A 27,980-nucleotide genomic window follows, 5' to 3' on the forward strand; every position below is an offset into this window, starting at 1 on the left:
CATTCGTTACCAAAGTAAAACCATACCTTTTTCGTGGACAGAGGGAGCATTCGTTAACGTCCAAAGTTGACGTTTCATTGGATAGCAGATAGCTAATATAATATAATACGCACCAGCAATTGGAACTATTTTTGTCTTTTGGAGCAGACAGCCTTAGGTATTTAGGTTGGCATAACTATTGTTATGATTGATATTTTATAGAGAATTTTAATTTAGTTTAAATTGAAATTTTTAATATTATATGAACATTTTGATATTATTATTATTATTATTATTATTATTATTTAGTTAGTTAATTATGGATTTGTATATCTTTTTCATATCTTTTGTCTTGTTCGTTAAGTTAGGATCCACTATTATAAATAGTGGACATTGTTCTTTAGTTCGATCAATAAAAAAATATCAATTATCCTTCTATTTTATTTTCTCTTACTCTCTTTCCTTTCAAACGTGCAAAGCGCATAAAACCCTAATTGGATTGATCGACGGGCAAAAGTTCCCGCGACGTTCGACGCAAAATCTACGAGTTAAGGATATTCATGTGGATATGGATATGATGGTTGTTGATCTAACGCTCTGATCGGATGGAGTAGGGGTTGAGATACGGGCTGCTGCCATGGGTGGTAATCCGCCTGCCGGAGTTGATATCCGGTGTAACTGTATGACATGTAGACAGCGATTCGGCGGAAGAGATTACGATGAAAGCACCGATTGTTAAGGAAGAAGTTCCTTAACTCGTAGATTTTGCGTCGACCGTCGCGGGAACTTTTGCCCGTCGATCAATCCGGCGTCAAAATTAGGGTTTTGTGCGTTTTGCACGTTTGAAAGGAAAGAGAGTAAGAGAAAATAAAATAGAAGGATAATTGATATTTCTTGAATGATCGAACTAAAGAACAATGTCCACTATTTATAATAGTGGATCCTAACTTAATGAGCAAGACAAAAGATATGAAAAAGATATACAAATCCGTAATTAACTAAATAATAATAATAATAATAATGATGATGATGGTGGTGGTATCACATTCAATTTTTAGATATAAATTTGGATAGTTTCTTGCTATTAATGATAAGAGTCTACTACATAAGTTACACACGCCAATTATTACGATGCAAGTGAGCAGAATTTTCTAGAATATAAGAGAAGAAAATCGAGCAAAAAAATGGATTTTAATCACAGATACGAACAAATTTCATTCCTATTTGGGAATAAAGCGAAAAAGGAACAATTAAACCGCAATATTTGTAACTGAAATTAATGTTATTCAAGCGAAAAAGGAACAATTAAACCGCAATATTTGTAACTGAAATTAATGTTGTTCAACTTCAACCCAATACTATATGCCCATATCTCAGTCACAAACACTTTGATGTTTTTATAATAAATAAAATAAATGCACTAATACAATAAAGAAAAATATTTTGGAGACATAATGTCTAAGACATAATGAGGTTAAAGTAGTCATTTTAGATTGTTTTATATTTTTATTTAAATAAATGTTTTGTACATATACCATAATACCCTTGTGCATATAAAATCATTTTTTTATATTTAAGAATTACTTGCTTAGGAAAGTTGTGTGCATTTATATGGATGACATGATTTAAGCAAATATATACTCTAAAATCAAATAAAATCTACCTGTAACAACTAATAATTCAATTATTCAAATCTTGTGAACAAAATCTTGAAGCAATGAAATGGGAAATGATATTTTTAATTTAACATTATACGTATTTTGTTTGTAATTAAATTTATAAGATGTTCATATACCTTATTACTCCTACATTTATAAAACATATTATTTGTTTATAAGAGTTTTAATTCTGGAACGTTAACTATATACATTTACTTTTAAAATACAAATTGTAAAAGGTTATATCTTACTTTTCAAAATACATCTTTTTATAATGAGAAAAAATTTATATACCTTCACTTTCCAGATTCAATTTATTAAAAAAATATAAAATAGTAGTTATATTTTTAAAATATTGGTTAGATGAATTAAAAGTACTCCGTATTTGAATATTTTTTATCTTGATTCAAAGTAAAGTTTCAAAATTTAAGAATTTAAACAATTTTATATTTAATAGAAATGATACATTGTTACTAATGGAGTTTACAATTTTGATTTTAAGAATTTCATAATTTTAATTTAACTCTTTACATTCAAAATTTTTATTTCTTTAAATTCTTAATTTTTAGAACATTATGTTGAACCTATTACACATTTTTAACTCATCTATTAAATATCTTAAAGTACATAGTTAATATTTCTCCTTTTCTTATGCAATATTAGAGTTCTTAGTCCAGTTCACTGTAACATACGACAAATTAAAATTTAAGAATTTCATACTTTTGATAGTAGTAATTCTTTACGTTCCAATATATTAATTTCTTTAAATTCTAAATTTAAAAAACGTTACAAATGTACCCCAATCAAAAAATTAATTATATATTCTTTTGATTGAGTGTATTAGGTAAAATAGTGTAATTTGATATGAGTTGACTTTGATAATAGTTTGATTGATGTATATTTAGATAAAAGATTGTAATTTGATATGAATTGCCTTTCCTTTTATGATTAATTGATATATATTTATTTATTCAATTATTATTTAATTCAAAATAAGGGTATATTAGTCCATATTATAATTTGGCTTATGGCAAATTGACATAGGGGTATTATGGCTTGGAGACATTATGTCTCTAAATCATCACTCTAAAAGTTGAGATATTTTTGCACACACAATAAATTCACAATATATAAGTATATAATCACAAAATGCAGGTGTACTAATTTAATGAAGTACCGAATCAAAATACTACTCGTATATTTCACATGTACTAGCAAACATGTGATACTACTACTTATATTCGAAATAAACACAAGTCGTGATAAGGAAATACAGACACATACTAGTATGAAAAATGTCACACACTAATCAAAACATTTTAAAATTATGTAGAGTCTAAGTGAAAAACCCGAGGCTGGCGGTTGGGAGGCCAGGAGGGTCGGGAAATGGGTTTGGGATTGGGGGGCCTTTAAGCAATTATATAAATTCAAAAGTGGCAGACACTCATACTCACAGCGTCACTCACAACTCCAACTATAAAGCGATGAACAAGCTTTTCCAGTTCAGAGAGAGAGAGAGAGAAGGGAAAAAAAAGGCGTGGTAGCATCGCCAATGCTTAACTGTAGTGTTATAGAATGAGAACAAAAGCTAACTATTTTTTCCTATATATGATAAGAGTGTATGTACCTGCACTGACGTTGGAGCTCTGATCACTCATCTTCCTGTTTTCTTATATTACAAAGAATAATAAATCATCTGATAATTCTTGTTCAATGATTCTGTTTTGCGATTGACAATTGGAGATATTGCCTGAAAACTCCATAGAGCGACTTCGGAATGGCGGCGATTGAAGGCGCATTGCCGTTTTCCGTGGCGTCGGTCGTAGAGGATGTGCTGCAGCAGCACGGCAGCCGATCGCGTGGCCTCGATTTGGATGCTCGCCGCGCCGAAGAAGACGGTAAATTTTGGGGGAATTTTGCTTGCATTTTGGTTATTTTGATGCTTAATATGGACTCCAAACGCCGCTGAGGTTTTTTTTTTTGGGGGGGGGGGGGGGGGGGGTTGATGATGTTAGGATTCTGACTGTCGATATTTATTTCAATACGTGAAGAATGATCACTTGGTTTCTAAAAGGAGTGGGTACTTGATTTCTTGTGTTAGAATTTCTGCATTTTTGATGATACAGTTGCGGTTGTTGGTTTGGCTTGGTAGAGTACACGTGACTTCTTTATGCAAAACACATTTTGAGCTGTAGAATTGAGATTGATAGTATTTTGGTTCCAATTTGGATAGTTAATTGAGGAATTCTATATCCCCAAGACCATATCTCTGGATTTTGTAGTGTGATGCATAGTTTTGGGGAATAACAAGTCTGTAAATGCAGTAATAAGAAGATACGAAGCTGCGGCGTGGATGAGGAAACTGATCGGAGTAGTGGCGGCAAAAGATCTGCCAGCCGAGCCTTCTGAGGAAGAATTCAGGCATGGATTACGAAGTGGAATAATTCTCTGCAATGTACTCAATAAAGTTCAGGCTGGAGCTGTGCATAAGGTTCGTTAATTGTTTGATTTTTGTTCATATTATTTTGAGAATTTTGGTCTATGTGCTTATCGATGCATTTTCAGGTAGTCGAAAGTCCATCTGATCCAGTGCTTGTCCCTGATGGCGCTGCGCTATCTGCATTTCAGTACTTTGAGAATGTGAGGAACTTTCTTGTTGCTGTGGAAGAGATGGGAATGCCTACTTTTGAGGCTTCTGATTTGGAGCAGGTATTCATAATAAAAATTTATGAGAATTTTGTTTTTTCTGTAATTGCTAGTCTTGAAACAAACAGTAGATAGATGATCATCAATTGTTCTTTAGGGAGGAAAATCATCGAGGGTGGTGAATTGTGTTTTGGCGCTTAAATCCTACAGCGAATGGAAACAGACAGGAGGGAATGGGGTTTGGAAATTTGGTGGAAATCTTAGAACAAGTACATCAGGGAAGCAATTTGCACGAAAAAACTCTGAGCCTTTTACGGGTACCATATCAAGGAGCTCGTCTATGAATGAGAAATCTCTGAATGGCACATGCAATGAGCAAGATTCTAACAGAAATGTGAGTAGGAAGCTCTTGGTTCAAAGGTGACACTGTGTCTACTTAGCGCATGTGACTGACATTCATGTTTCCTATATTCTCTGTTTTGGCAGTCTAGTTCATCCTTGAGTATGCTTGTTCGGTCGGTTTTATTGGACAAGAAGCCAGAGGAAGTGCCAAATGTAAGTATAAAGTGTTAGATATAAATTTCTCTGGAAACACTTGAAAGTATGTACTCTTTAAACCACTCTTCGTTAATTAAAATTTTAGTGGAAAGTTGACAATGTATACTTGAAATGTGACATTGTGAGTTTACGCGAGGAAACATGCTTCGTATGTAGATTATATTTCTCGACTTAGAAAGCTTGAAATGTAATATTGTTGATACCTAAACTGGTAGCTTCTGGTGTTTTGTAGCTTGTTGAGTCTGTATTATGTAGGGTTGTGGAGGAGTTTGAGAGTCGCATTGGAAGCCAAATTGAACCGGTATAGTTTGTTTTCTTTGTTGCTGCTGTGCATACCTTTTGATCTTTTGTGAACTGTTATTTCAAAACGCTATAGAAATATGTTTGGATTTTCTCATTCATTGTGTTTCATCATTTAACAGAAGAAAGCTTGCTTTAGGGACTCGACCGTTTCTCATGGCAACAAATCCTCTGTGAACCTCTCTTCACCCCAAGTGAAGGTAGTCTGTTAAAATGACCTGCTGCAGAGTGTTTATTACTCAACAGTTATTGGTTAAATTTTACTTTTTTCCTCTTTCATGAAAGAAGGCCGAACAGAAGAAACCAGCTGCAATACTGAAGAAAAACGACGTGTTACAGAAGAACAAGGTCGATGAAGAATCAGAACGTAAATTAATGAACCAGCACTTGATTGTTAATCAGCAACATAAGGACATTACCGTAAGCATATGAAAATTGATGCACTCTCTCCATCATTTCTATCAATTTACTTTCTTTTATGTATGCTGAAAAATGCTCATCTTTGAGTAACCTGGTGTAGGTGCTCAAGCAAACTCTTTCAACTACAAAAGCAGGCATGCAGTCCATGCAAATGAAATTCCATGAAGAAATTCACAATCTTGGTAATAATTTGAAAATTTTCAGTTCTTTGTTTGCTTGTATTTAAGTAAACTATAATATTGCTTATTAATACAACATAACTACATAAGTCTACTCTCAACAGGCCTCCATATTCATGGACTAGCTCATGCTGCTTCTAGTTATCATAGAGTTCTCGAGGAAAACCGGAAGCTTTATAATCAAGTCCAGGACCTAAAGGGTAAAATTTGACCATCGTTTCATATGTTTTCATTTCATCCTACTTCCTTTGCGGTAAATTAATTTTTGGTAGTTTATATTGACCAGGAAACATTAGGGTTTATTGCCGTGTCAGGCCATTCTTGCCTGGACAATATGATCATTTGAATACCATTGATCATATTGAAGAAGGAACCATATGCATAAACACTCTCGCAAAGAACGGGAAAGGGCGCAAATCTTTCAACTTTAACAAAGTATTCGGTCCTTCTGCAACTCAAGGTTAGCCTTTAGATCAAAACAGCAACATGCTTTCTTCATCTTCTTACTAGTTGATGATTGTAAAAAGAATATTCTGTGATTATATTTGTACATCTTTGTAGAGGAGGTATTTTCGGACACCCAGCCACTAATAAGATCGGTCCTTGATGGTTACAACGTCTGCATTTTTGCTTATGGCCAAACTGGCTCAGGAAAGACTTTCACCATGGTAGGATACAACTGGAACTTACCTGTTTCTATATAAAGATGAAACAAGCATTAATGTTAACATCGTTCTCTTATCCAGACTGGACCGAGGGATCTCACAGAGGATAGTCAGGGAGTGAACTATAGAGCTTTACGTGATCTGTTTATGCTTGCCGAGAAAAGAAAGGATACTTTCTACTATGAAGTGTCTGTTCAAATGATAGAGATTTACAATGAACAAGTCAGAGATCTACTGAATTCAGATGGTTTAAACAGAAGATATCCTTTCTCAATGTTAATTTTTAATCAGAATAATCAATTTATGGTTGCATTTATGATGTTTGGATTCCTTTACTAAGAGTGTACATTAGAAATCCGAAACAGTTCCCAGACAGGACTTAGCGTACCAGATGCAAGTTTAGTTCGCGTCGCCTCAACAACTGACATTATCGATCTGATGAATCTTGGACACAGGAACCGAGCCGTGGGTGCAACTGCACTCAATGACCGTAGTAGTCGTTCACACAGGCAAGCAATCAGAGCTCGAGTTACTCTCACAAAGTTTTGTGTCACCTAACTACTATATCCTTTTGTTGCAGTTGTTTAACAGTTCACGTCCAGGGAAGAGACTTGACCACCGGTAGCTTCCTCCGAGGTTGTATGCATCTAGTCGATCTGGCTGGGAGTGAGAGAGTCGATAAATCAGAAGTAACCGGAGACAGACTCAAAGAGGCTCAGCATATTAACAGATCACTTTCTGCATTGGGTGATGTGATCTCCTCCCTTGCCCAGAAGAGCACACATGTCCCCTACAGAAATAGCAAACTCACTCAACTGCTCCAAGACTCACTCGGTAAGACTAACAGCTGTGGAAGTAACCTGCTATCCCCATTCTCTGCATGATTTGATGCCACATATCATTCTTCATAGGAGGGCAAGCCAAAACACTGATGTTCGTCCACATAAGTCCGGAGCCTGATGCCGTTGGAGAGACCATCAGCACACTTAAATTTGCTGAGCGTGTTGCTTCTGTTGAGCTTGGCGCTGCACGAGTGAACAAGGATCCTGCAGATCTGAAGGAACTCAAGGAACAGGTCTTTCATCTATTCACTTCTAACACTAGATCAATATAGTTTGACCTTTGATTTGTATGCATGCTCAATTTGCTCTCGTTTGTGTGATAGATCGTCAGTTTGAAGGCCGCCTTGCAGCAAAAGACATCTGGTGGTGGCATGCAGCAATCTCCTTATCAACCTTCTTTAAACACTAGAGATTTGAGCCTGCCGTCGCCACAAGGGCTCCGGAAATCAATGGAAGGTGTAGCCAACACAGAGGTATTTGAAGTAATACCATCTAAACAACATTGCTATGCAAAATTCAGGTGCAAACCTTAAAGCGTATGTTTGATTTTCACCAAATTCCCAGGTTCACCGCAGAGGATCGCGGCAAAAACGACAGAGCTTGGATCTAGACGAGCTACTTGGGAATTCGCCTAGCTGGCCACCTTCAAGCAGCCCCGGCCTATGCAATGTAGATGATGATAGAGAGTTCTGCTCTGGTGAGTGGGTGGACAAGCTCATGGTGAACAAGCAAGATCCGTTTTGTGGAGTAGACAATCTCATGACTAGTTGGGATCCGAGCAACGGCAACGCGTCCGATGCCATTTATCAAAAATACCTGCCTGATTCATCAAAATTCTACCCTGACAAGTCATTTGGCCTATTTCAAACAAACAGCCAGTTTGATGCATGTGCAAATGACGACGTGGACGAGCATGACGCCGGGACCAGCGACTCATCCGAGCCAGATTTGCTCTGGCAGATTAACCATTCCAAGCTTGGGAGCTTTGGAAATGGTGGGAGTCCAAATGAGCTTAAGCCTAATCACAAACACACCAAAAGCCAAGAATTCAGGTAAAGTAGCATGCAGGCATTGCCTAAATACTCCTTATTTTATAGTCCAATTTCCTCACTAGATATGCATTAAATTTTAAGTTAATGTTATATTATCCACTACTTAATAATCTTTTCTTTGTTTTGGAGGGAAAAAATTTATAACTTTTACGTGCATCAGGAGCATGATTCCGAGAATGGGGCAGTCGCCATTGCGGAAATCTGTTAATGAAGGTGGACATGGACAGACACCCCTGCGGATGGGAAGGCAGGCTACTACTGAAACGAAGCGGAAAACAAGCAGTAGAAAATAAAAGTTTTGTGAGTTTTTGGGGTTTTTTTACATTGAGTTGGGGCAGAGAATGTGTAGAGTTTCCTTTTTTTTCATTTTTTCCTTCTCATACATAGGCCAACACAGCAATAATTTTAGTTGCTTGGATTGGAAGATTTTTTTTGGTTTTTCGGTTTGGTTGATATTTTGCTTTCAGTGATGTGTATGATTTAAATTTATTAAATATTTCATTATTTTTCCTGTGAATTATGTCCCTGTAACTCTTTTATAAGCACTATATCTTTTCCATATGACACAATTACATTTAGATTAAGAAGCTATCTAAAGCACAAAAATTGCAGCTGAAGAATACAGTGAAACAAATAGTTTTGAATTATCTATTACAGATACAATTCTTTTACTCGCCTCTTTAATATTTTATCACTTATACGTTTGAAGAGAAATGTTGGCATGCATATTTTATTTGAGAATTGAGATTATTTGTGAACTCTACCACCGTTTTTACCTGTTTAGAATTATTAATTTATTTTATATAGGAGTATTTATTTTAATTCTAATATGAAACGATTATTAATATCATTGATTATACAAATTACTTAAAAATTGCTCGTTTATTCCAATAAATTGTCATTTTCATAATGCAATCTTGCTTTAGCTAGATTTTAATTAATGCAAAACGCGAACTGAACGTTATATACAAGATCAAATCTACCCAGAGATTGTGCATTCTATTGTTAAAAAAACAGGTCGGTTATTGATAGAGTAAATAGATCTGTTATTTCTTGAGAAAAAAATTGATTTAAAATCATGGTTCAACTATGTGTAGCATAATAAATTCGGACCCCTAGCAAGACAATCCAAAACTAAATGATTAAATTAGGAAAAATTCGTAACTTCACACAGTACTTTTATTTAATTGAAGTGAATAGCACGAAGCACAATAAGACGAGACTTTTTCAGAGATGTAAAATTACACTGACGATAATCCAAACAACATAAAAGTTATGTATCAATAGTCCTCGCATTTAATATCATAAAAACACTAGTCTGTGATACTCTAACAAAAACATCAAGATGGCTCGGATGGTCATCTCGCACCAAAAAGGCAGTCATCTGTGATCTCACTTCTTAGCCTTCTTAGTAACCCTGCATAGCAGATAAATATTGCAGATAGTCAAAATAGATTATGTAGGCAATAAACCAATTGCAGTAGAGGATATAAACAAGTCACTTACTGAGCTGCCAGTGCAGGGGTAGCCGCAGCTGGTGGAGGTGCTACTTTCTCCCCTGGTCCCTGAACTCATACAAGAAATAATAAGAAAAAAGGGTTAGAAATTTTCCCAACACACAGATAGATACATTTAAAAAATATACCCACATGTTCCTGTCTGTGGGAGGTAGAAAGACAGGCAATGAATATTCAACCAAGTTATACCTGGGCTAGTCGTTCCTCTCTTCTTGCAAACTTTCTTTCCCTGCTAGCCTTGTTCTTAGCTCTCTTAGCCTCAAACTGATCAGACAAGGTCTTTTCCCTAGCCTTCTCAGCCTTAGACTTGTGGATGCTTTCCATGAGAACACGCTTGTTCTTGAAAACATTACCCTTTACTTTCATGTACATGTCATGGTACATATGCTTGTCAATCTTCTTAGCCTCCCGATATTTCCTCAGCAAACGTCTCAAAACTCTCATTCTTCTCATCCAAAGAATTTTAGTGGGCAGCCTTGCCTCCCTGGTACCCTTTCTTTTACCTGTTATCATTCACAATAATTATAAAAGCGCAAAGCTAAACAATAATGTAAAGTGGGCTAAACCAAACGAATAGATTCTACGATATCCATCCTAGATATAGAATCAACTCATACACAATATTACCAATACAGATTGACATTGAAAATAAAAAGGAAAACTTTTTTATTTTGAATATGACGAGTTAACAAAGAAAAGTCAAGCAAACCATCAGATCCTTAATCAAGCGCATAGCAATCTAAATAAAAAAGTTTAACGCAAACGCTAAAATAGACAAAAAGTCATTGACTGTAGTACCATATCCAGAGTGACGACCCTTCCTCTTGGCCTCCTTCATTCGACGAGCACGTGATCGTGAATGAATCTTGGTAGGCTTCCTGATAATGAAACCATCCTTGACCAGTTTCCTAATGTTTTGTCCTAAATACGAAAGGGAGAACATCAACTGCTAAACAAAGCAATAATATCACCAACATGGAAATTCATTTTAGATGCTATGAAATCAAATGCAGTAGTAATATGTGCAAAAAATAGATGACTTGAAAGTATTACAGCAGTAGAAGTATATAACTTTAAACGGTTCATTTCATAAAATATGATTTTGATGATATTTAGTCATATAATATAGAAAACAAATATTATTTGGCGAGGCACCTAGATACAGCAGCAGAGCATTCCCTAATTTGTTTTCCTAATTCGAACATGCTATAGCATTTCCATAATCGCATCCAGAAACAAGCTGATAAACAATTACACTAAAATACGGGGTACAATTGAAAGACATATCAAAAGGGTAAAATAAAGTATGTTAATAAATTTAAACTAATTATCGTCAATCCAAAATTTCTTGCAGCAGCAACATAATTTCTTTTAATTTGAAATTTCATTGCTCTAAACAATAGCAAGCTTATTATACAACACCAATTACATTAATAGCTCGTTTCCATCCAAAACAGTCCTAACCGAATGAAACCCCTACAGCTATTAAAATCAAATTAAAATTACAAAGAAGAACAAAAATCGCAAATAGAAACATATAGCATAGATCTCTAGCAAGAAATACACAATCTACAAAGAGCAGGAGCACGTATGAGAAGGTTTAAGAGCGTACGAGAGTTAGCCATGGAGATCTCGTTAACTTCATTTGGGTCAAGCCAGACCTTGCCCTTGCCGCACTTGAGCACGCTGGCGGAGAGCCGCTTCTGTAGCTTCAGCGTCACCATTTTTCACTCTCTGCTGTCTCCCTAGATGAGCAAATGGAGGAATGTACAACAGAAGATTTTTTATAATCCACCCGATTTTGACCTAGGGTTTATGATTTGTGATGCAGTCAAATTTGTTGGGCTGATCTAGATGGGCTTCAAGGCTAACAAAGCAATATTGGGCCTCTATTAGATGATCAGTTATGAATTAGTTATGCGGAAATTTTAAAGGAACGCAGCTAGCCTGCTACCACTGGGCATAATCGTAGTTCGTAGACGCATATATACAAAACTTTGGTTGACCTTTTTTTTTGATGAAAACAGACAGCGTGAAACTAGCACAATTAATGAAAAAACATCCATGTTATCATGGATCAACCAATTACTTATTCCAAAAGCAAGGCCCTCTAAAACATGGACTCTTCTAAAAAGCTACAAGTAAAACGTGACAAAAAATATGCTTCAAATTACCTACTCTATGCTAGAGGTGCCCACGGTTCCGGAACCAGCGGTTACGGTTTTAGAAATTGCCGAACCGGAACCGAACTGCGAGGGTGTTTCGCAGTTACGGTTTCGGTTCGAAATCGGCAGTTTTCCGATGGTTTTTAACGATTTTTCACGGTTCCGAATCGCCGGTTTTTTGCGGTTCTGCCTTGGTTTCACGGTTTCCGGCGGTTTTTCGTGGGTTCCGGTTTGGAACCGCCCCGAACCGGCGGTTCCGGCACGGTTTCGGTTCGAAAATTTTTGAATCTGAACCGAACCACGGTTAAAAAATTGACGGTTTCAGTTCGGGTAAATTCTCACGATTTCGGTTCGGAACCATAACCGACGGTTACAGTTTCGATTTTAACTGCCGGTTCGGTAAACCTTGGGCAGGTCTACTCTATGCACATGCTAAACCACAACTAGTCAAAACCTTGTAGAACATCACACACCTTTTGTTATGAGGAACGACAATTAGTTGAGATCATGAAACTGCTCGTATTCATCGACACCCGAACAACGTTAGTATTAGATAGTAGTATTATTTTGTATACTGAGGAACGACCATCAGTTGAAATAACAAAACAAATCTAGAAATCATTGTATTAATACATTTTGTTTCGTTATATCCTTTTACAAATTTTTGGTTTATTAGATCTTTGTACTGATGTATTTTGTTTCATTAATACCTTTGACAAATTTTTGGTTTCATTAAGTCCTTAATAGTAATGCATTTTTATTTAATTGGTTTTTATTATAGAATGACCTAATAAAATAAAATGTAGTATATGGCCATCCACAACGCTGTTCCTATACCGTTCCTTAAACCACTATTTGAGGGCCCCACTGTACTTTTTTACTCCATTCCTTAACTAAGGAACGGAACCTGCAACCCTTCGTTCCTTAACCGTTCCTTAAATTACTATTCATTCAATTTCATTTTTTTTATTTCCAATCCAATTCAATTTAAATAAACACACTTTAATAAAAAACAAACACACTTTATTAAAAAACACACAACATTAAAAAAAATTCAACTTAAACTTAAAAAAAATAAAAAAAGCACACAATTAAAATCCTAAAAAAAATAAAAAACACAAAATAAAAAACACACAATTAAACGTGGGAAATTAAAAAAACTACTCCGCTGGCGAATCATCCTCCGGAGGCGGTCGAGGTTGAGGGGGAGTCGGAAGGCCAAGTTGTACTGCCATATACACAATTCCGTTCCACCAGGCCGTGAATTGGGCGTACGAGAAGCGGGAAGTGTCCGCCATTGTGGCGGTCATGTACGCCATAAGTGTGTCCGAGCCTCCCCGTGAGCCCGATCCCGAGGCCGACTGGCTTGATTCGCCTCGGCCCTTCCTCGCTCTAGCCGCCTTCGTCCCTTGCGGCCGACGGCGCCCACGGCTGGATCCCCCGTATTCGTCGGGCGTTGGATCCCCCGTACCCCCAAACACCTGCGGTTCACCATCGCTGGCCTCACCGGTGTCACCAGACGAGTAGTTGCCGCTCGCCGTGTGCTTCGTGTGCTTTGAGGTTGAGCCCGAGCTCGAGCGGACACCGCCGGCCCACCTTTCCTCGTCCTTGACGAGCTGCCAAAAATCAACATATTTGAACTGTAGACCGGTGTCCTGGTAGAAGACGCGCAAAGCCGCCCTCAGAATGTCGGCGCCCGAAGCTCCGCTTTGGTAGTTCGCCGCTTCGGCCGAGTAGATGCCGCAAAATTTTTTGACATGTGCGTCGACTCGGCCAAAGTGAGCATGGAGCATTGTATATTTGCGCTTCCGGGCCCCTTTCGGCTTAGTCTGGTGGTAGACATCACGGACCTTTTCCCAGAAGCACTTGGCGGCTTGTTGGTTCCCGACGATGGGATCGTACGAGACGGTGAGCCAGGCGGTGTACACCGCCTTAGTTTATTCGTTGTTGTACGGATGCCGGCCCAGATCCTCCAGTTCCTCCTCCTCGGGTGCCTCAGACGCAGCCCTAGAGCTTCCACCGCCTCGGCTTCCTCCCTGGGTGGGTTCAACTGGGATATCCTCCCGAATCTGGGACAAACCCTGAGAAAGCCGCGAGCCGGGTGGTCGAGCGTAGGCATCCACATCGAAAGTGGGTGGTTGGTACCCACCCGGCGTCGCCGACCCCTGGGTGCCCGGCGTCGACGACCCGGAACCACCAAGTGTGTTGTACATGGTCTCCCAATCGCCGAACGCGTTGAGATCCCACCCACCGGAGCCGCCACCGCCGTAATTCCCGTCGCCGGACATTTTGTGAAGGAGATTGAAATAGAAAATTGGAGAGGAATTGATGTTGGTTTAGGAAGAGTAGATGTGTAGTTGTGTGTGAAATGTAATAAATTAGGTGTATTTATAGAATAAGAAAATAAAAATAAAAATAAAAAAAATTAAAAAAAAACGGTAATATGACCGTTAAAAAAAATTTATAAAATATATTTTTTTAAAAAAAATTAATTATTGCGTCATCGCTGACGTGTCCCACTCGCGGGCCGGCGAGTGGGAAGCACGCACGAAGCGGGGAGCGCCACGTCGCCCCAGCGCGTGGCGGCACAAGCCGTGCCACGTTCCGTGCCGTCGGCACGCGGAACGGAATGGGAACGGAATGGTGCGCCGCAACGCGTTCCGCGGCGAAACCGTTCCGGCGGAACGGCACGCGGAACGCCGGCGGCACGCGTTGCGGGTGCCCTAAGGACCTCCACATGTATTTTGCCTTAATTTTATTATATGTGTGATTATCACACCATATTTCTACTCATTTGACTTTCAAACATTTTTTCTTCACATACACATGTTTTTCCTCTTATCAACAACACTCACATCGCAGCTTGAAAAAGAAAGCTCTTTTAAGTTGGGAGTTTTTTTAAGCTACGCGTCAGCCCCTAACATTACAAACTTTACCCGAAATTTATAATTTAAAATTTTCGTACTTATGCATTGTAGCGAATTTCCCTAAGTTGATTTTTTCCTAAACTGAATTCAACATGGTACATCAGATAAATATAAGTGGACAGGTTAACAGAGTAAAAGAATACCATGCTTTTACAAGTGTAAACCGCATCGTTTTATGCATTAATTGATTTATATTTCCTCCCAATTTTCACCAAAATTTCATAGAGGAAAATTTATAATTTTTGGGACCAAATTTAAGTTTGGTGCAAATGCCAAATTCAAGCGAAAGTTTATGAATTTTAGAGGACAATAGTATTATCATGATGTCGGCCACCTCAACCGTCTTGTGGAATCAGTGCCTTCAAAGAAAATATTTTACTGAAACATTACAAGAACAAAAAAAAGTCATGAAACTGTCACATATGTGAAAGGAAACTGTGCTCATCTACCATTCCCTTTACAAGTATACTTTCACTACTATACTAACTCTCTTCTTTCTATATACAGATTTCGCTAGCATTTATACTGGTTTTTATTTGACTGTAGGGTTCAAAAGAATTTGACAACTAGAAGCTGAATAATCCCATATCCAAAAGGTGAAACCATTTCTCTTGATACAAAACTTAATCCCCAATCATTAGCAGCTGAGTGAACCATACCGACATTTAACACTCTAGAAACTGACGATTCTCTGATGAGCTCAGCCAGCTGCAACCGGTTGACCACCCCAAAACACCGAGGATCAGATCCACCTTCGAGCAAGCATTGGACTGGGACGAGAAAAAGTACGCAGAATGTTAATTTTAGGATCAATGTGGAAACAACACATGCATATTTAGATTTAGGAATGTGTACCAAATCGTCCAAGCTTGCTTCGACCTGAAACAACATGACACCCATTCCCTTCCTTCTATCAATTTCAGCCTACCAATGTCGTATGACAACATATATAACATGTCAGAAGAGATGGATTTTGTAATTTAGAGGATAAAGAATGTGACAAGTTATTCTTAAATCTAAACTCACAGCACAAGAACATATGGTAATTCCTACAGCTGCAAGTGCTGATGTGACGTCTGCCATCATCCCTGAGTTTTAATACACGTTAGAATTCAAGCAACACTAAGAAGAACAATCACTAAATATGTTCGATGGCGAGTGCAGGAAAGCAATTCAGAAACCATTACGTTCCAGCACAAGTACATTGTTCACAAGAAGAGACCAGTTGCACAACCAACCATTGAAAATTACCTTTACGGTCTATGCAGACTATGGACAGCCACTGGATAGAGTTGCCCTCGAGGTTGTGCCAAGACATAATCTTGCTGGCTTGCCACACCTCAAGTCCTGGTAACACTTCTCTGTACAGAGGAATATTGGCACGAATCATCTTTGCAACACCATTTCCTTGAGATAGCACTTCTCCCTTTGCCTTCAAACTCACGTGCTGCATATTCTTGTTGTGCTTCCCGTTAACAGTTGGAATCTGAATGTTCCCCTTGTCAAATTGGAATATATCTTCACTATTTGCTTTTGAGGATGCAATTTGCATGACATTCCTCAATAATTTCTGCCATGTATGCTTAGGCCCCTCAGAGCAATTTACTGCTGGTTCCTCTTTGCTTTCCTCTTCAGATTCAGCAACAAATTCCTCCACAGAATCAGCAGTAATTTCAGTTGCTGATAGTGCAGCCTGCTCTCTCAGAAACTGCTACAGGGTATGTGTAATAGAGTTAACAATTTGAGGGGTCTAATCCTCTGTGTGTGTGTGACTGTGTGTCAGAGAGAGAGAGAGGCATAAAGCAGAGGGGGTAGAACAATTATAATTAAAAATAAGAGAAGCTCCAAAAAGTAACCTACTTTCATAATCTTGTGTCGAGCACTTCGTGTTTTTGCGTACTGGAGCCACTGCTTGTGTCGCTGAAAGGCAGATTTATTTGAGAGCCCCTGAAATGAAACTTGCATCAATATGAACAATAGAAATTGTAATATAGTCTATATTCCTGTTGTGGATTTTGCAATAACATAAAGGAAAGTGGTACCAGAATGAAAATGAAAAGCATCTGAGGGACAGGCGCAACACACAACTTATGATGCCAAAATATGCACATGAATTTCAGGGGAAGAAACATACTCGACAATCACACTTCTCTTAACTGATACTAACTACTATCATAGCTCCTAATTAATGATGTGCATGATATCATGTGGTGATACTTAATATGGGAAGAATAGCCAGATATACATAGGAGTAAGAACAAAGAAACTGACATTATATGTTATAATCTCAACTACTTCAGCGTTCACAAGCATATGTGTTGGGGAGACAAGATTGCCGTTAACCTGGAAATAGAGAACTTCTGACAATGAGCCAAGATTAAAGAGGAGTCTCAAATGGAGAATCCATACAGCACATAATCAGCAATTTAAAAAATACCTTTGCAGCAACCATTTTGTTTCCAATTTCAGTGTGGATCATATACGCATAATCAATTACTGTTGCCCCTTTAGGCAGATTCTTAATCTGTTGACAGTAAAACTTTATAAGCACTGATAACATGAGTATATTACAAAAGAAGCTAATTTGAATATTCTTGCCTCTCCCCTAGGTGTAAATACAAAGACACGACTACCAAGAAGATCCCTGGTGACTGTGTCAACAAACTCCCTAGAGCTCATATTTCCAACAAATTCCTCCTGCCACTCCCGGATTGCATTTAGCCAGCTTATCTAAGTGAAAAATAAAAACAAATTGTTGATATAATTAGTTACTTTAAATTGATAACCCAGGAATTCATATATGGATTTACATGCATGAAAGTACAAGTAAAGTAATATACCCTGAGAGCAATATTAGCATTGTTAAGGCCAACTGTTTTCCCTCTGGACGTTCTGCCACTTGGCATAGCGTGTCCAACCAACCCATTCACAAAACCTTTGCCACTATAATGCGCAGCGATGCCTCTTTCAGCAATCAAATCCATCTCTTCTGTCCTAATCTGCCAACCAAAAGTAAGATTGATATTAACTAGAATCTGAAGATACATATACAGTGCTATTCCATGGCATATATCAATGTTCCATAAAGCTTAATGTTTCAAGATAGAACACAAGTAAAGTGATGAAAGAAATACAACTTATGATGTCAAACCTGAACTTCCAGCCTGAACATGCTTTCATAGAGAAAGGGAATCACTGTAGTATGAAGACTCTGATAGCCATTAGGCTTCGGAGTGGCAATATAATCCTTCATCTGTTATAAAAGGAGAGCTTAAATACATATACATCTGAAATTATAAACTGAGTTCTTTAATAGCAGTTTCATATTACATACAGCTCGAGGGATAGGTGTCCAAATTCCATGGACAAGTCCAAGCACATGGTAGCATATCTGTAGCATATACTTAAGTCGGTAAGAATATTAGTAATTCAACATAAATATAAGAATATAGATGACCACACCTGTTGTGCATTACACAAGGGCCCAACTCCAGCACACGGCTTTGGTTTTATAATAATTCGAAGCTGGAGTTCAAGAAACTTACATGTAAGAAACAGCATTGCATTGACAAATTGACAAGGTGATAAAATTCCACAACCATATACCTGAGCGATCTGATTAACTTCATTTATTGAGCTTTTAGATTTAAGAACGGCTTTATAAATGCTGCATATCAAAGAAAGGTAATTTAGGAGAAAGTAAGACAACCAAGTATAACTGCCACCCGCATTAGTTTCTTTTTAATAAGTAGGATCACTAAGTAATTTGTAACTCTACCCAGGATAACATAATAGATGGGACTGACTATTCTGAACAGTGATTATACAGAGCTAGGAGAAGTAAATACTAACTAGAATAATAACTGTATGGCCAAGTGTTGAATCTAATATGAACAGAATAATCTATAAATTACCTGTAAGGTTCTTTGCACACAGGCTGAACCTCAGTTTTCACAGTGAGAAGGTCTAAGAATTGATCGTCTTCAATCCTTTTCATCAAAATTTGGTTTGCCTAATGGAATGATGACAAAGCATGAGTAGGTGACTAACTAATTATCAAAAAGTTATACAAGTACATAGCATAGTCGGTTCAAACCACTGAATAAGTACCTCTTTGAGATCTTTTTCGTGTTCTCGATAAAGTTCTACAACTCTTCTCTTGACCTTTGGATAATCTTCAGGGTTTGTGTACATAAATGCCAGATTTTCAAGTTCGGTCTGCAAGAAGGAAATTGAAAATAAGTACACTTTCCCAAACAAATGACAAGTTACGCATAAAAGGCAGAATTATTTTAGTACTGAGGAACAGTATATGAAGGATGGAATGAAGTAATTACAGAGTCCAAAAAGAGGGAGAAGATCGACAATGTAGCAAGAACAATCCTTCATAATGAATATAGAGTATAGGCATATAACAGCATTCAGTTTTGCTTTAAATCTGACTTATTGTCCAGTCACTAAATTATGTATATGCTACCAAAAACATTCAAACAAAAAGTGGTATAAATTATTAACCAACAATCAAACAAAAGAGGAGCAAACTGTAAACAAATTTCAAGGCTGGTGCAAACATGGGATGCTTAAAAAAGGACAGACTACAAGTGGTACGAGTTGTGTGGAAGTCACTAAAAGAAGATATACGACAATGAGGAGCTTCACTTGCATGCACCTGTGCAGTGAACAAGTTTTACTATTTTTCAGCCTTCAAACATTAAAGAGCAAATTGATAGGTTCAACACAAAATAAATAGTTGACCTTTCGGGAGTAGAAATAACAGCTTAGCAAACAACTACAGGAAAACTCATTAAACACCAAATCATACAATGAATTGGAATAGTGATAAGAAATTAAATTAACAGGCCAAAGATGATTCTGAACATAACACTACCTGTTAGTTCAGATATAATCTCGAAAATGTCTCTGATCCCTCTTAAGTAGTATTAAAAAACTAGATCACAACCTACTCAATTATGGTTATGGCTGAAGATACAAATGCTGACTTTAATTTGTCGTTGAACATAAATTAATATATGTACATATAAATACATTACAAAATGTATGATGACACTATGGCCAAAAGAGGAGCAAACTGTGTACCTTTATCTGGTAAATTCCAAGCAGTTTTGCCAGAGGAGCAAAAACCTGCAGCGTTTCCATAGCAATACTGGACTGCAAAAATACTTGATATAAAAAAATTTGGATCCAATGCAATTTGGCTAGAACATAACCTAACTGAACCATGCAAACCTGCTTATGTGGAGGCATATGTGCAAGAGTCCGCATGTTGTGCAATCTGTCGGCCAATTTGACAATAATAACACGGACCTGATACACCACTACTTCAGTCAATGAATGGCATTATATATATAATCACCATATACATTCTCATACATCCATAACTTACCTCTTCAGTCATGGCCAGAAACATCTGACGGAGGTCATCTGCTTTCACATCTTGAACAGAATGATTCTCATTCTTTGACTTGAGTTTCCCAAGTTTAGATACCTGGAACATCAATCACTCACCAGTAAGAAATGCCCAACTGTGGCTGTCAGCTTAAAACAGACTTAGTTGGACAATTTCACTTTACTTTTTGCCCTCTACCATAATAAAGTGACATAATGACAAAGATTAGATCTTAAAGGAAAGTAAAGAATGATAAAATTGATTGCACAAAGCTACCTTTGTTTCCCCTTCCACAATGTGACGAACAGCTGCTCCAAATTCTTTCTCTATACTTTCAAAAGTAACGACATTTGTGTCTTCCACTGTATCATGCAAAAGTCCAGCCGCAATAGACTCCCAATCCAGTTCCTGGGTTAACAATTGCAAGTCAGAGATATATTCCATTCAGAGAAACTCTTGAAATCTGAAATAAACCCAACAAGATAAATTAAATCATTAAGTCAGCAAGACTAAGAATGAAATATATAACACAACTCACTAGTTCACCGAGAATTTGAGCAACTGCAACCGGGTGTATAATGAAGGGTTCCCCACTGCGCCTTCTTTGACCATCATGTGCCTCAAAAGCCAACTATAAAAACAAGATATATCCAAAAAAAAATATTACTGAAAAGAAAAGGCATAAGATAAGTCAAATGGTATACTGAAATAAAATCAAATATCATGTCGGCCTAAGGAGGACAAAATAACTTGAGAATGATTGATAAAAACTTACATTCAGAGCCTTGCGAACCAAATCCAATTCCTTTGGGGATAGATATGAGATTCCAGGTTTAAGATCCTGGGAGTAAAAAACAATCAACAACTCTGTCTTGAGAGTAAAATTAGAATGCTTAGCCATGTGACTTCATCCACATTAAATAAATCTTTCAAGCCTAAACATCTGTGAAAGGTCCATAATGGGAGACAATCACACCTCGCCTTAACTTGTTCAATCAATCACTTCTATTTTTCTAACTGCTCCATATTTTGGTAATCATCTATGGCGATTTAGCTCATCATACAGTTATGCTGTCACACTCCAACCACAACATTGTAGCATATTGGTTCCCACCTTTATAAGGTTGAGAGACCAGAGATCAATCCCTAAAACCCACCTTAAGTACTCCCAACAAAGTGTAGCCTGAGAATGGTTTAAACTTTAAAAGATATAATCGATCCTTTACTCATTAATTCTCCAGAAGTTCTACTTGCAGATCGTTCAAACTGCAAGTCATCTTTCAGTCTATCGTATCTCTGTGTCATAGATTTATGGATCAATGGAGTTGACCTCATATGCTCTACTACAAAGTGAACTCTGTAAATTACAATTAACCAACTTAAAGAAAAGAAATAATTATTTAAGTTACCTCCCATAAGCTGTCTGGAGAAACATTGTAACATTCTGAAGAAGAAGAAGAAGATGATGGAGAACAATATAACTTCCATTTGTTGCGAACAGAATGTCCAGTACTTGCTATCTCAAGTTTATGCAGACTGGCAAGATTGGAGGTCTCATATAAGCAACATTCTCCCCAATTATGAACTTCGCATCTCTGGAAAAATAATGAGTGCATGGCCATTAGTAACTGATGAAAGTAGTAAAAATTAAGTATTCGCACAAGAAAAGAACATTATAATCATGCTTTATTTCATTCATGGAACACACAATTGCTGATTCCTAATTCCGATAATTGTATCTACCCAAAAATGACACGTGGTGAAAACCTTTAGCTACTATAAATCCCCATTACACTTTCCTGGTGTAATCTTAGCATTTTCAGCATACGTGTTCTGACAGCTATAACTGAAAAAACTCGAGGAAGTTAAAGAGTAAAGACATAAAGCACTCAGCTAACTTAACGCGTCCCTGTATTACCTATATGTAATTATGAATATCACAGAAAATCCCACTAAAAGAACAAGCTCAAAATTTACTCACACATCGGATACTACTTCTGCTGACAATTCTTCCACACGGGTGTGCAGTGCTTGCAAGAAATCCAGTCAGCACCCTCGGAGCTTTAGAAGCACACGATAGCATGCTGCAATCAAATCTTCCAGCCACGTCCCCCTTCCACAACTTGCATATATTCACACATTCGATAGAAACTGCCCAAAACATAATCACCAAAAGCAGAATAATTACATAAAACCATTCATCCAAATAAAATTCCGAACATATCATCCATACTTCCAATGAAATCTACTCCTTAAACTAATCAACTCAAGTGAAGAACAATCTTTCCACACAGCGCACCTCCCCACTCAAAATAAACGATACAAAAAACCTCCAATTATAGCAGTAAACACAAAATCCACCACTAAACAAACCATAACTCAGTCACCTAAGTAAAACAACACCACCGTTCACCAAAACCAGCATAAAATAACCCAATAATCGAGAAAATACCTGACATTGAAGAAGGCGACATCATTTGTAATCCGAAGCATCGACGAGGAACCTAGGCATTGAAACAGAAAGCCGACCAAAATTCCTCGACAGAAACCACGAAAGCTGATTCCATAGCTGAATTAATAGAGCACATAAACTGAGTTTTCATCAGCACACCAAAAAAAACAAATATTATTTCCCTTCCAAAAACCTAGCAAATTATCGAATTTAAGATAGAGTTTGAGAGGAATTAGATGGAAATAAGGTAGTACAGTATAACAAAGAGTCAGATAATGATAATCAAGCGAGCAAAATTGGCAAGGGAGAGAGAGGGATAGAATGGAGATTTAGCCGAGGCCACACAAATGCCGTATCATAAAGATATTTGTCTTCAATTTTTTTTCTCCAGTTGGATTTTTCTCGTCATTTATTTGTCATTTCCCTTTCTAATTAAATTTCAAACAAAATTTAATTCCGCAAACCAAATAATAACCCTATGTACTCCATATATCAAAAGGAGTTCAAGATCCGGTAAAAATACTCCGTAAACTATTTCTTTATTAGTTTATTTATAAAAAGTTATGAAATTTTTAAATTTTAAAATAGTTAAATAACACATTACTCTTAAAATTTAAAAATTTCATAACTTTTTATGAATAAACTAATAAAGAAATAGTTTACGGAGTATGATTTAAAAATTTAAAATCATATTCTCTTAAAATTTAAAATTTTAAGAGAAAGGTAAAGTTGACGGGAAAATTTGGTTGACGGGAAAATGATTCATGGGAAAATTTAAAATTTGGTTGACGGGAAAGAAAAGTTGGCAAGGAAAATGATTCATGGGAAAATGAATCCCGAGAATATGATTCCTAGTAACTTTACTTTCCTGTGTTTGAAAAATATCAAGATTTAAAGTTTTATATTTGATTTAAACACCAAACTAAAATTAATATACTCCTACTTATTATTATTTTTATTTATAAAAAAAATAATAATATAAAAAATTTAATATATTATTTAATTACAAATGATAATAATTATATTATTATATTTATTATTTTAAATATGAATTATCCATCATAATATATAATAATATAATTGCAATTATAGTTACATGGAGTACTATACATATTTACGGATATTATAATTGAATAAATTTTATAATTTAAAATTCACTATGACTTTATTGATTAATTATTAATTTATAAAATAATTATTATCTATTATTATATAATCTATATTATATAATTATATTTTAATTATTTAATAAATTATTAATTATTATTATGATAATAACAAATATATATATATATAGGGGAGCGTTATTCTCCTTTTCACATCTTAGATCCTTTTTCCTTCTTAATATTACTCGTTAGATCTAAGGCATCAACGGATCAGATTGATTCTATAAAACTGGTTCCGTGTTGCATTATAGAAGGTGGTTGTATGCATTACAGGGTTATTATTGACATTTAACGGAAAAGTAACTGCCACATTTTAGTATCTGCGAATAATGCACCACATGGTCACGAGTAATGCATATAATTGACTATATAATGCACAATATGTGAACTACAATGCATACGAATAAGATGTACCATGTTATGATGTTTGGACACATGTTTCTTGTTTCCCCTAAGGGTTTAATAAGCTTAGGGGCTAGGGTATAGTACGTAGACACGTATGTAATCTTCACATGGTAACGAGTAATGGATATAATTGACTATATAATGCACAATTTGTGAACTGCAATGCATACGAACAAGATGTGTTGTGTTATGATGTTTGACACACGTTTCTTGTTTCCCCTAAGGGTTTAATAAGCTTAGGGGCTAGGGTATAGTACGTACGCATTAATAACAAATTATAAAACGATACGAATAATTCACCAAATTGTCACGAGTAATGGATGTTATTAACTATATAATGCACAATATGTGAACTGCAATGCATACGAATAAGATGTACCATGTTATGATGTTTGACACACGTTTATTGTTTCCCCTAAGGGTTTAATAAGCTTAGGGGCTAGGGTATAGTACGTAGACATTACTAACAAATTGTTGTTATTGGAATATACGTATGTGCATTATTTGGTTTAGGTAGTGCATTATGTAGCTGTTAATTGTCATTATCTCAGTATATTATGCATTATTAGAGGTATTGTGTATATGGGTTAATCAACGGATTGAAGATTACATACGTGCATTTAGTAATGTCTACGTACTATACCCTAGCCCCTAAGCTTATTAAACTCTTAGGGTAAACAAGAAACGTGTGTCAAACATCATAACATGGTACATCTTATTCGTATGCATTGCAGTTCACATATTGTGCATTATATAGTTAATAACATTCATTACTCGTGACAATTTGGTGAATTATTCGTATCGTTTTATAATTTGTTATTAATGCGTACGTACTATACCCTAGCCCCTAAGCTTATTAAACCTTTAGGGGAAACAAGAAACGTGTGTCAAACATCATAACACAGCACATCTTGTTCGTATGCATTGCAGTTCACAAATTGTGCATTATATAGTCAATTATATCCATTACTCGTTACCATGTGAAGATTACATACGTGTCTACGTACTATACCCTAGCTCCTAAGCTTATTAAACCCTTAGGGGAAACAAGAAACGTGTGTCCAAAGATCATAACATGGTACATCTTATTCGTATGCATTGCAGTTCACATATTGTGCATTATATAGTCAATTATATGCATTACTCGTGACCATGTGGTGCATTATTCGTAGCGGTTTCCAGCCATTATTATATTACTATTGTACCCTCATAATGCACAAAATAGGACAAATAATGCAACACGGGATTAATTACCCAATGTTGATCTTGACCGTCCATTTCTCTAATCTAATGACTGATATTAAGAAGGAAAAAGGAGGAAATATAGGAAAAGGAAATGAATACATCCCTATATATATATATAAATATTATAATGATATAGTTATAATTATGATAATTTTAATATATTTATTTATTATACCATAATTAAGTATGGTTTATAATTTTAATATTTTTAAAACATTGTAATTAATAATAATAATAATAATAATAATAATAACTATACTTATATTGCATTAGATATGTAAGAATCCTAAGACTTGGAAAAAGAATACTTAAGAAAAGTTAAGATTCAAAATCTTGGAAAGTTGTACTAACTTTCCTTTTCTCGGGATTCTGATTACTTTCCCAATTTGATTAAAAACCGAAACAAACACATGATTTTAAAATTTAAGGAATCAGATTACTTTCCCAGATAGAATCCAGGCAACCAAACATGGCCTTACATACTTCATTTTATCTACAACTTATATCATTACACTATACTATTAATGATGTGTAGTTCATTCTCTAATAACACTACTTGTATTGCCATTTTATTTCGATCTCTCTTACTTTATCAATTATACATTAATAAAATCTGTGTCGAATCTAATGTTTATACTTTTTAAGGATGGAGAGAGTAATATTTATGCTCCTTATTATTATCACTTCAGATTATAATTTAGGTTTTCTTCTATTAAATTTTTTTTTCAGGTCTTTATAATTGACTAATCAATGACGTTTTTTTACTTTTGTATTTTCATTTTTTGCATTCCAAAATTGGGGTCAATTATTGAGTTTAAGATAGTATATGGATATAGTGGTAGTATTATGATATACTACTATGGTGACTTTAGTGGTGGTGTCTCTTAAAGAAAGTAGCAACATTTGGTGCGTTACTGCGTTATGTGTTTGTTAGAGTGGACATGTAGAGTCAAAATTAAATATTGTTGAAATGACAGATTTAGTGACCATCTTCTTCTTCTTCTCTGATGATAGGTGTTTCAATTTACCTATTTTAACAAACATATTTTATTACTACACTTAAATAGGTTGTTGGGTTTTCGTATGGATCTTCTGCCATCACCTTCGTGGTGATTCGCACATTTTCATGATATTTAAAAATAAATAAATAATAATAATAATAATAATAATAATAATAATTGTTTTTGGTTTTCTTTAAATTCGGGTTCACATGTTTAGATGGATAAAGGCGTTTCTTGTTCTTGTGAGCTTGATTAATTTAGACTTTCGATTAAGCTGTGGATGATATTTATGTTCGAAGTAATTGATTGATTTGTTGTGGTTGGTAGGTTTTGCTGGTTGATTATAAATTCATGTTATGGTCAAATGTGTTGTTTGTATTGCATGCTGAGTGATGATTAGTTGAAGAGAGGTGTCATGAAAAAGCATGTAAAAAAGTTACTGTTTTGAGTGTCATGAAAACTAATGCTGCTATAAAGAGACCCTTAAAATTAACCTCTAAACAACTGATAAACTCACTTTTAAGTGTATATGTAGTAGTAGTCACAACCACAGTGATTAGATTTAAATGTACTAAATTAATGTAGTCATGTATGCGTGACAAATTACTCTTACATGCGACAAACTCATTCTTATACCTCTGGTTTTCTATGCACAAAAACAATAACTCAAATGATACAGACCAAACAGGAGAACTCATCCCAAAAGACTAACTAAACAGGAGAACTAGGAAAGAGAGTCCATTTAGTCTATATACCCCACATCATTGGTCACGGCTGGTTCTTTGCCAGGCCACCACTCCGTGGGCGACCACTCAGAGTTCTCGTTAGTCACGGCCACGTTGGTCACGGCGGATTCTTTGCCCGGCCACCACTCTGTGGGTCACCACTCCGAGCAATCCCAAACGCACTCGTTGGTCACGGCGAGTTCGTTGCCCGGCCACCACTCCGAGCCGTTTGGGCTCTCAATGAAAGCAACAATTGATACAGACCAAACAGGAGAACTCATCCCAAAAGACTAGCCTGTTAGAAGAGAGAGCTCATTTTAGACTATATACCCCACATCAGTTGTTCTCACAACCAATGTGGGAATTGAGTCCGTAACACCGAAACTATATATAATATATAATCTACTACCAACATTTAATTATGGGCTTAAAAGTGAGAAGAGTAAAAAACAAAAAGTGTGCGTTCAACATGGAACACTAGGGTATATTCCTCATTTCATATCTTGTTGAAAAGCATTACTAAGAATAATAGAAAGTGAGGTTGAATTATATTCTCCCAATTTCAGTCCGCCAAAGGATATACCTCCTCTAGTAGGAAAATGCATTTTGTATGCTCTCGAAAAATTTTCTATATCTCGCATTGTATTCACACTATTTCTTTTCTAATTGAT

The 27,980-nt window shown here is 36.2% G+C and overlaps 3 protein-coding genes across 5 annotated transcripts; 1 reads left to right on the plus strand and 2 right to left on the minus strand.

Moving 5' to 3' along the window:
- The first annotated feature begins 3,086 nt into the window (after positions 1 to 3,086).
- Positions 3,087 to 8,816, plus strand: LOC121798563 (kinesin-like protein KIN-14I). Of its 2 annotated transcripts, none has more exons than XM_042197624.1 (19): positions 3,087 to 3,535; positions 3,962 to 4,128; positions 4,203 to 4,346; positions 4,441 to 4,677; positions 4,770 to 4,838; positions 5,074 to 5,142; positions 5,264 to 5,341; positions 5,427 to 5,561; positions 5,662 to 5,743; positions 5,845 to 5,940; positions 6,027 to 6,200; positions 6,302 to 6,408; positions 6,487 to 6,665; positions 6,753 to 6,914; positions 6,986 to 7,239; positions 7,317 to 7,480; positions 7,571 to 7,720; positions 7,812 to 8,299; positions 8,460 to 8,816. In XM_042197624.1, exons 1-19 carry the CDS (start codon positions 3,415 to 3,417, stop codon positions 8,590 to 8,592), a joined length of 3,009 nt encoding a protein of 1,002 aa, XP_042053558.1. In that variant the 5' UTR covers positions 3,087 to 3,414; the 3' UTR covers positions 8,593 to 8,816. The 2 variants fall into 2 exon arrangements, with proteins under 2 accessions (XP_042053558.1, XP_042053559.1); XM_042197625.1 differs by having other exon boundaries at positions 5,430 to 5,561.
- A 638-nt stretch (positions 8,817 to 9,454) lies between these two features.
- LOC121801472 (60S ribosomal protein L19-1-like) lies at positions 9,455 to 11,585 on the minus strand. The gene is made up of 5 exons (XM_042200971.1): positions 11,429 to 11,585; positions 10,615 to 10,737; positions 10,006 to 10,319; positions 9,806 to 9,864; positions 9,455 to 9,716 (listed from the first exon to the last, which is right to left on the minus strand). The coding sequence occupies exons 1-5, from the start codon at positions 11,538 to 11,540 to the stop codon at positions 9,692 to 9,694; spliced, it is 633 nt and encodes a 210-aa protein (XP_042056905.1). The 5' UTR covers positions 11,541 to 11,585; the 3' UTR covers positions 9,455 to 9,691.
- Positions 11,586 to 15,268: 3,683 nt separating this feature from the next.
- LOC121798564 (putative GTP diphosphokinase RSH1, chloroplastic) lies at positions 15,269 to 23,120 on the minus strand. Of its 2 annotated transcripts, none has more exons than XM_042197628.1 (24): positions 22,768 to 23,120; positions 22,297 to 22,466; positions 21,725 to 21,910; positions 21,091 to 21,156; positions 20,854 to 20,946; positions 20,592 to 20,723; positions 20,313 to 20,414; positions 20,156 to 20,233; positions 20,006 to 20,077; positions 19,019 to 19,126; positions 18,823 to 18,920; positions 18,515 to 18,575; positions 18,371 to 18,433; positions 18,243 to 18,299; positions 18,060 to 18,161; positions 17,749 to 17,907; positions 17,507 to 17,638; positions 17,346 to 17,432; positions 17,180 to 17,251; positions 16,769 to 16,855; positions 16,160 to 16,616; positions 15,935 to 15,996; positions 15,764 to 15,832; positions 15,269 to 15,678 (listed from the first exon to the last, which is right to left on the minus strand). In XM_042197628.1, the coding sequence occupies exons 1-24, from the start codon at positions 22,790 to 22,792 to the stop codon at positions 15,574 to 15,576; spliced, it is 2,643 nt and encodes an 880-aa protein (XP_042053562.1). In that variant the 5' UTR covers positions 22,793 to 23,120; the 3' UTR covers positions 15,269 to 15,573. The 2 variants fall into 2 exon arrangements, with proteins under 2 accessions (XP_042053562.1, XP_042053561.1); XM_042197627.1 differs by having other exon boundaries at positions 16,160 to 16,619.
- Positions 23,121 to 27,980: the final 4,860 nt, after the last annotated feature.

This window comes from Salvia splendens, chromosome 4 (assembly GCF_004379255.2).
Source record: "Salvia splendens isolate huo1 chromosome 4, SspV2, whole genome shotgun sequence".
Lineage (NCBI taxonomy): Eukaryota > Viridiplantae > Streptophyta > Magnoliopsida > Lamiales > Lamiaceae > Salvia > Salvia splendens.

Bases quoted from the DNA above. Each gene is read 5' to 3' on its own strand.
- LOC121798563 (XM_042197624.1), top strand. From the start codon at position 3,415: ATGGCGGCGATTGAAGGCGCATTGCCGTTTTCCGTGGCGTCGGTCGTA. The intron at 3,536-3,961 runs GTAAATTTTGGG...CTGTAAATGCAG, and splicing joins TCGCCGCGCCGAAGAAGACG to TAATAAGAAGATACGAAGCT. The intron at 4,839-5,073 runs GTAAGTATAAAG...GGTGTTTTGTAG, and splicing joins AGCCAGAGGAAGTGCCAAAT to CTTGTTGAGTCTGTATTATG.
- LOC121801472 (XM_042200971.1), bottom strand. From the start codon at position 11,540: ATGGTGACGCTGAAGCTACAGAAGCGGCTCTCCGCCAGCGTGCTCAAG. The intron at 10,738-11,428 runs GTACGCTCTTAA...TTTCGTATTTAG, and splicing joins GATCTCCATGGCTAACTCTC to GACAAAACATTAGGAAACTG. The intron at 9,865-10,005 runs GTATAACTTGGT...GTATGAGTTCAG, and splicing joins GAGAGGAACGACTAGCCCAG to GGACCAGGGGAGAAAGTAGC.
- LOC121798564 (XM_042197627.1), bottom strand. From the start codon at position 22,792: ATGATGTCGCCTTCTTCAATGTCAG. The intron at 18,921-19,018 runs GTACTTATTCAG...TCATTCCATTAG, and splicing joins ACGAAAAAGATCTCAAAGAG to GCAAACCAAATTTTGATGAA. The intron at 18,576-18,822 runs GTAATTTATAGA...TTTGATATGCAG, and splicing joins GTGTGCAAAGAACCTTACAG to CATTTATAAAGCCGTTCTTA.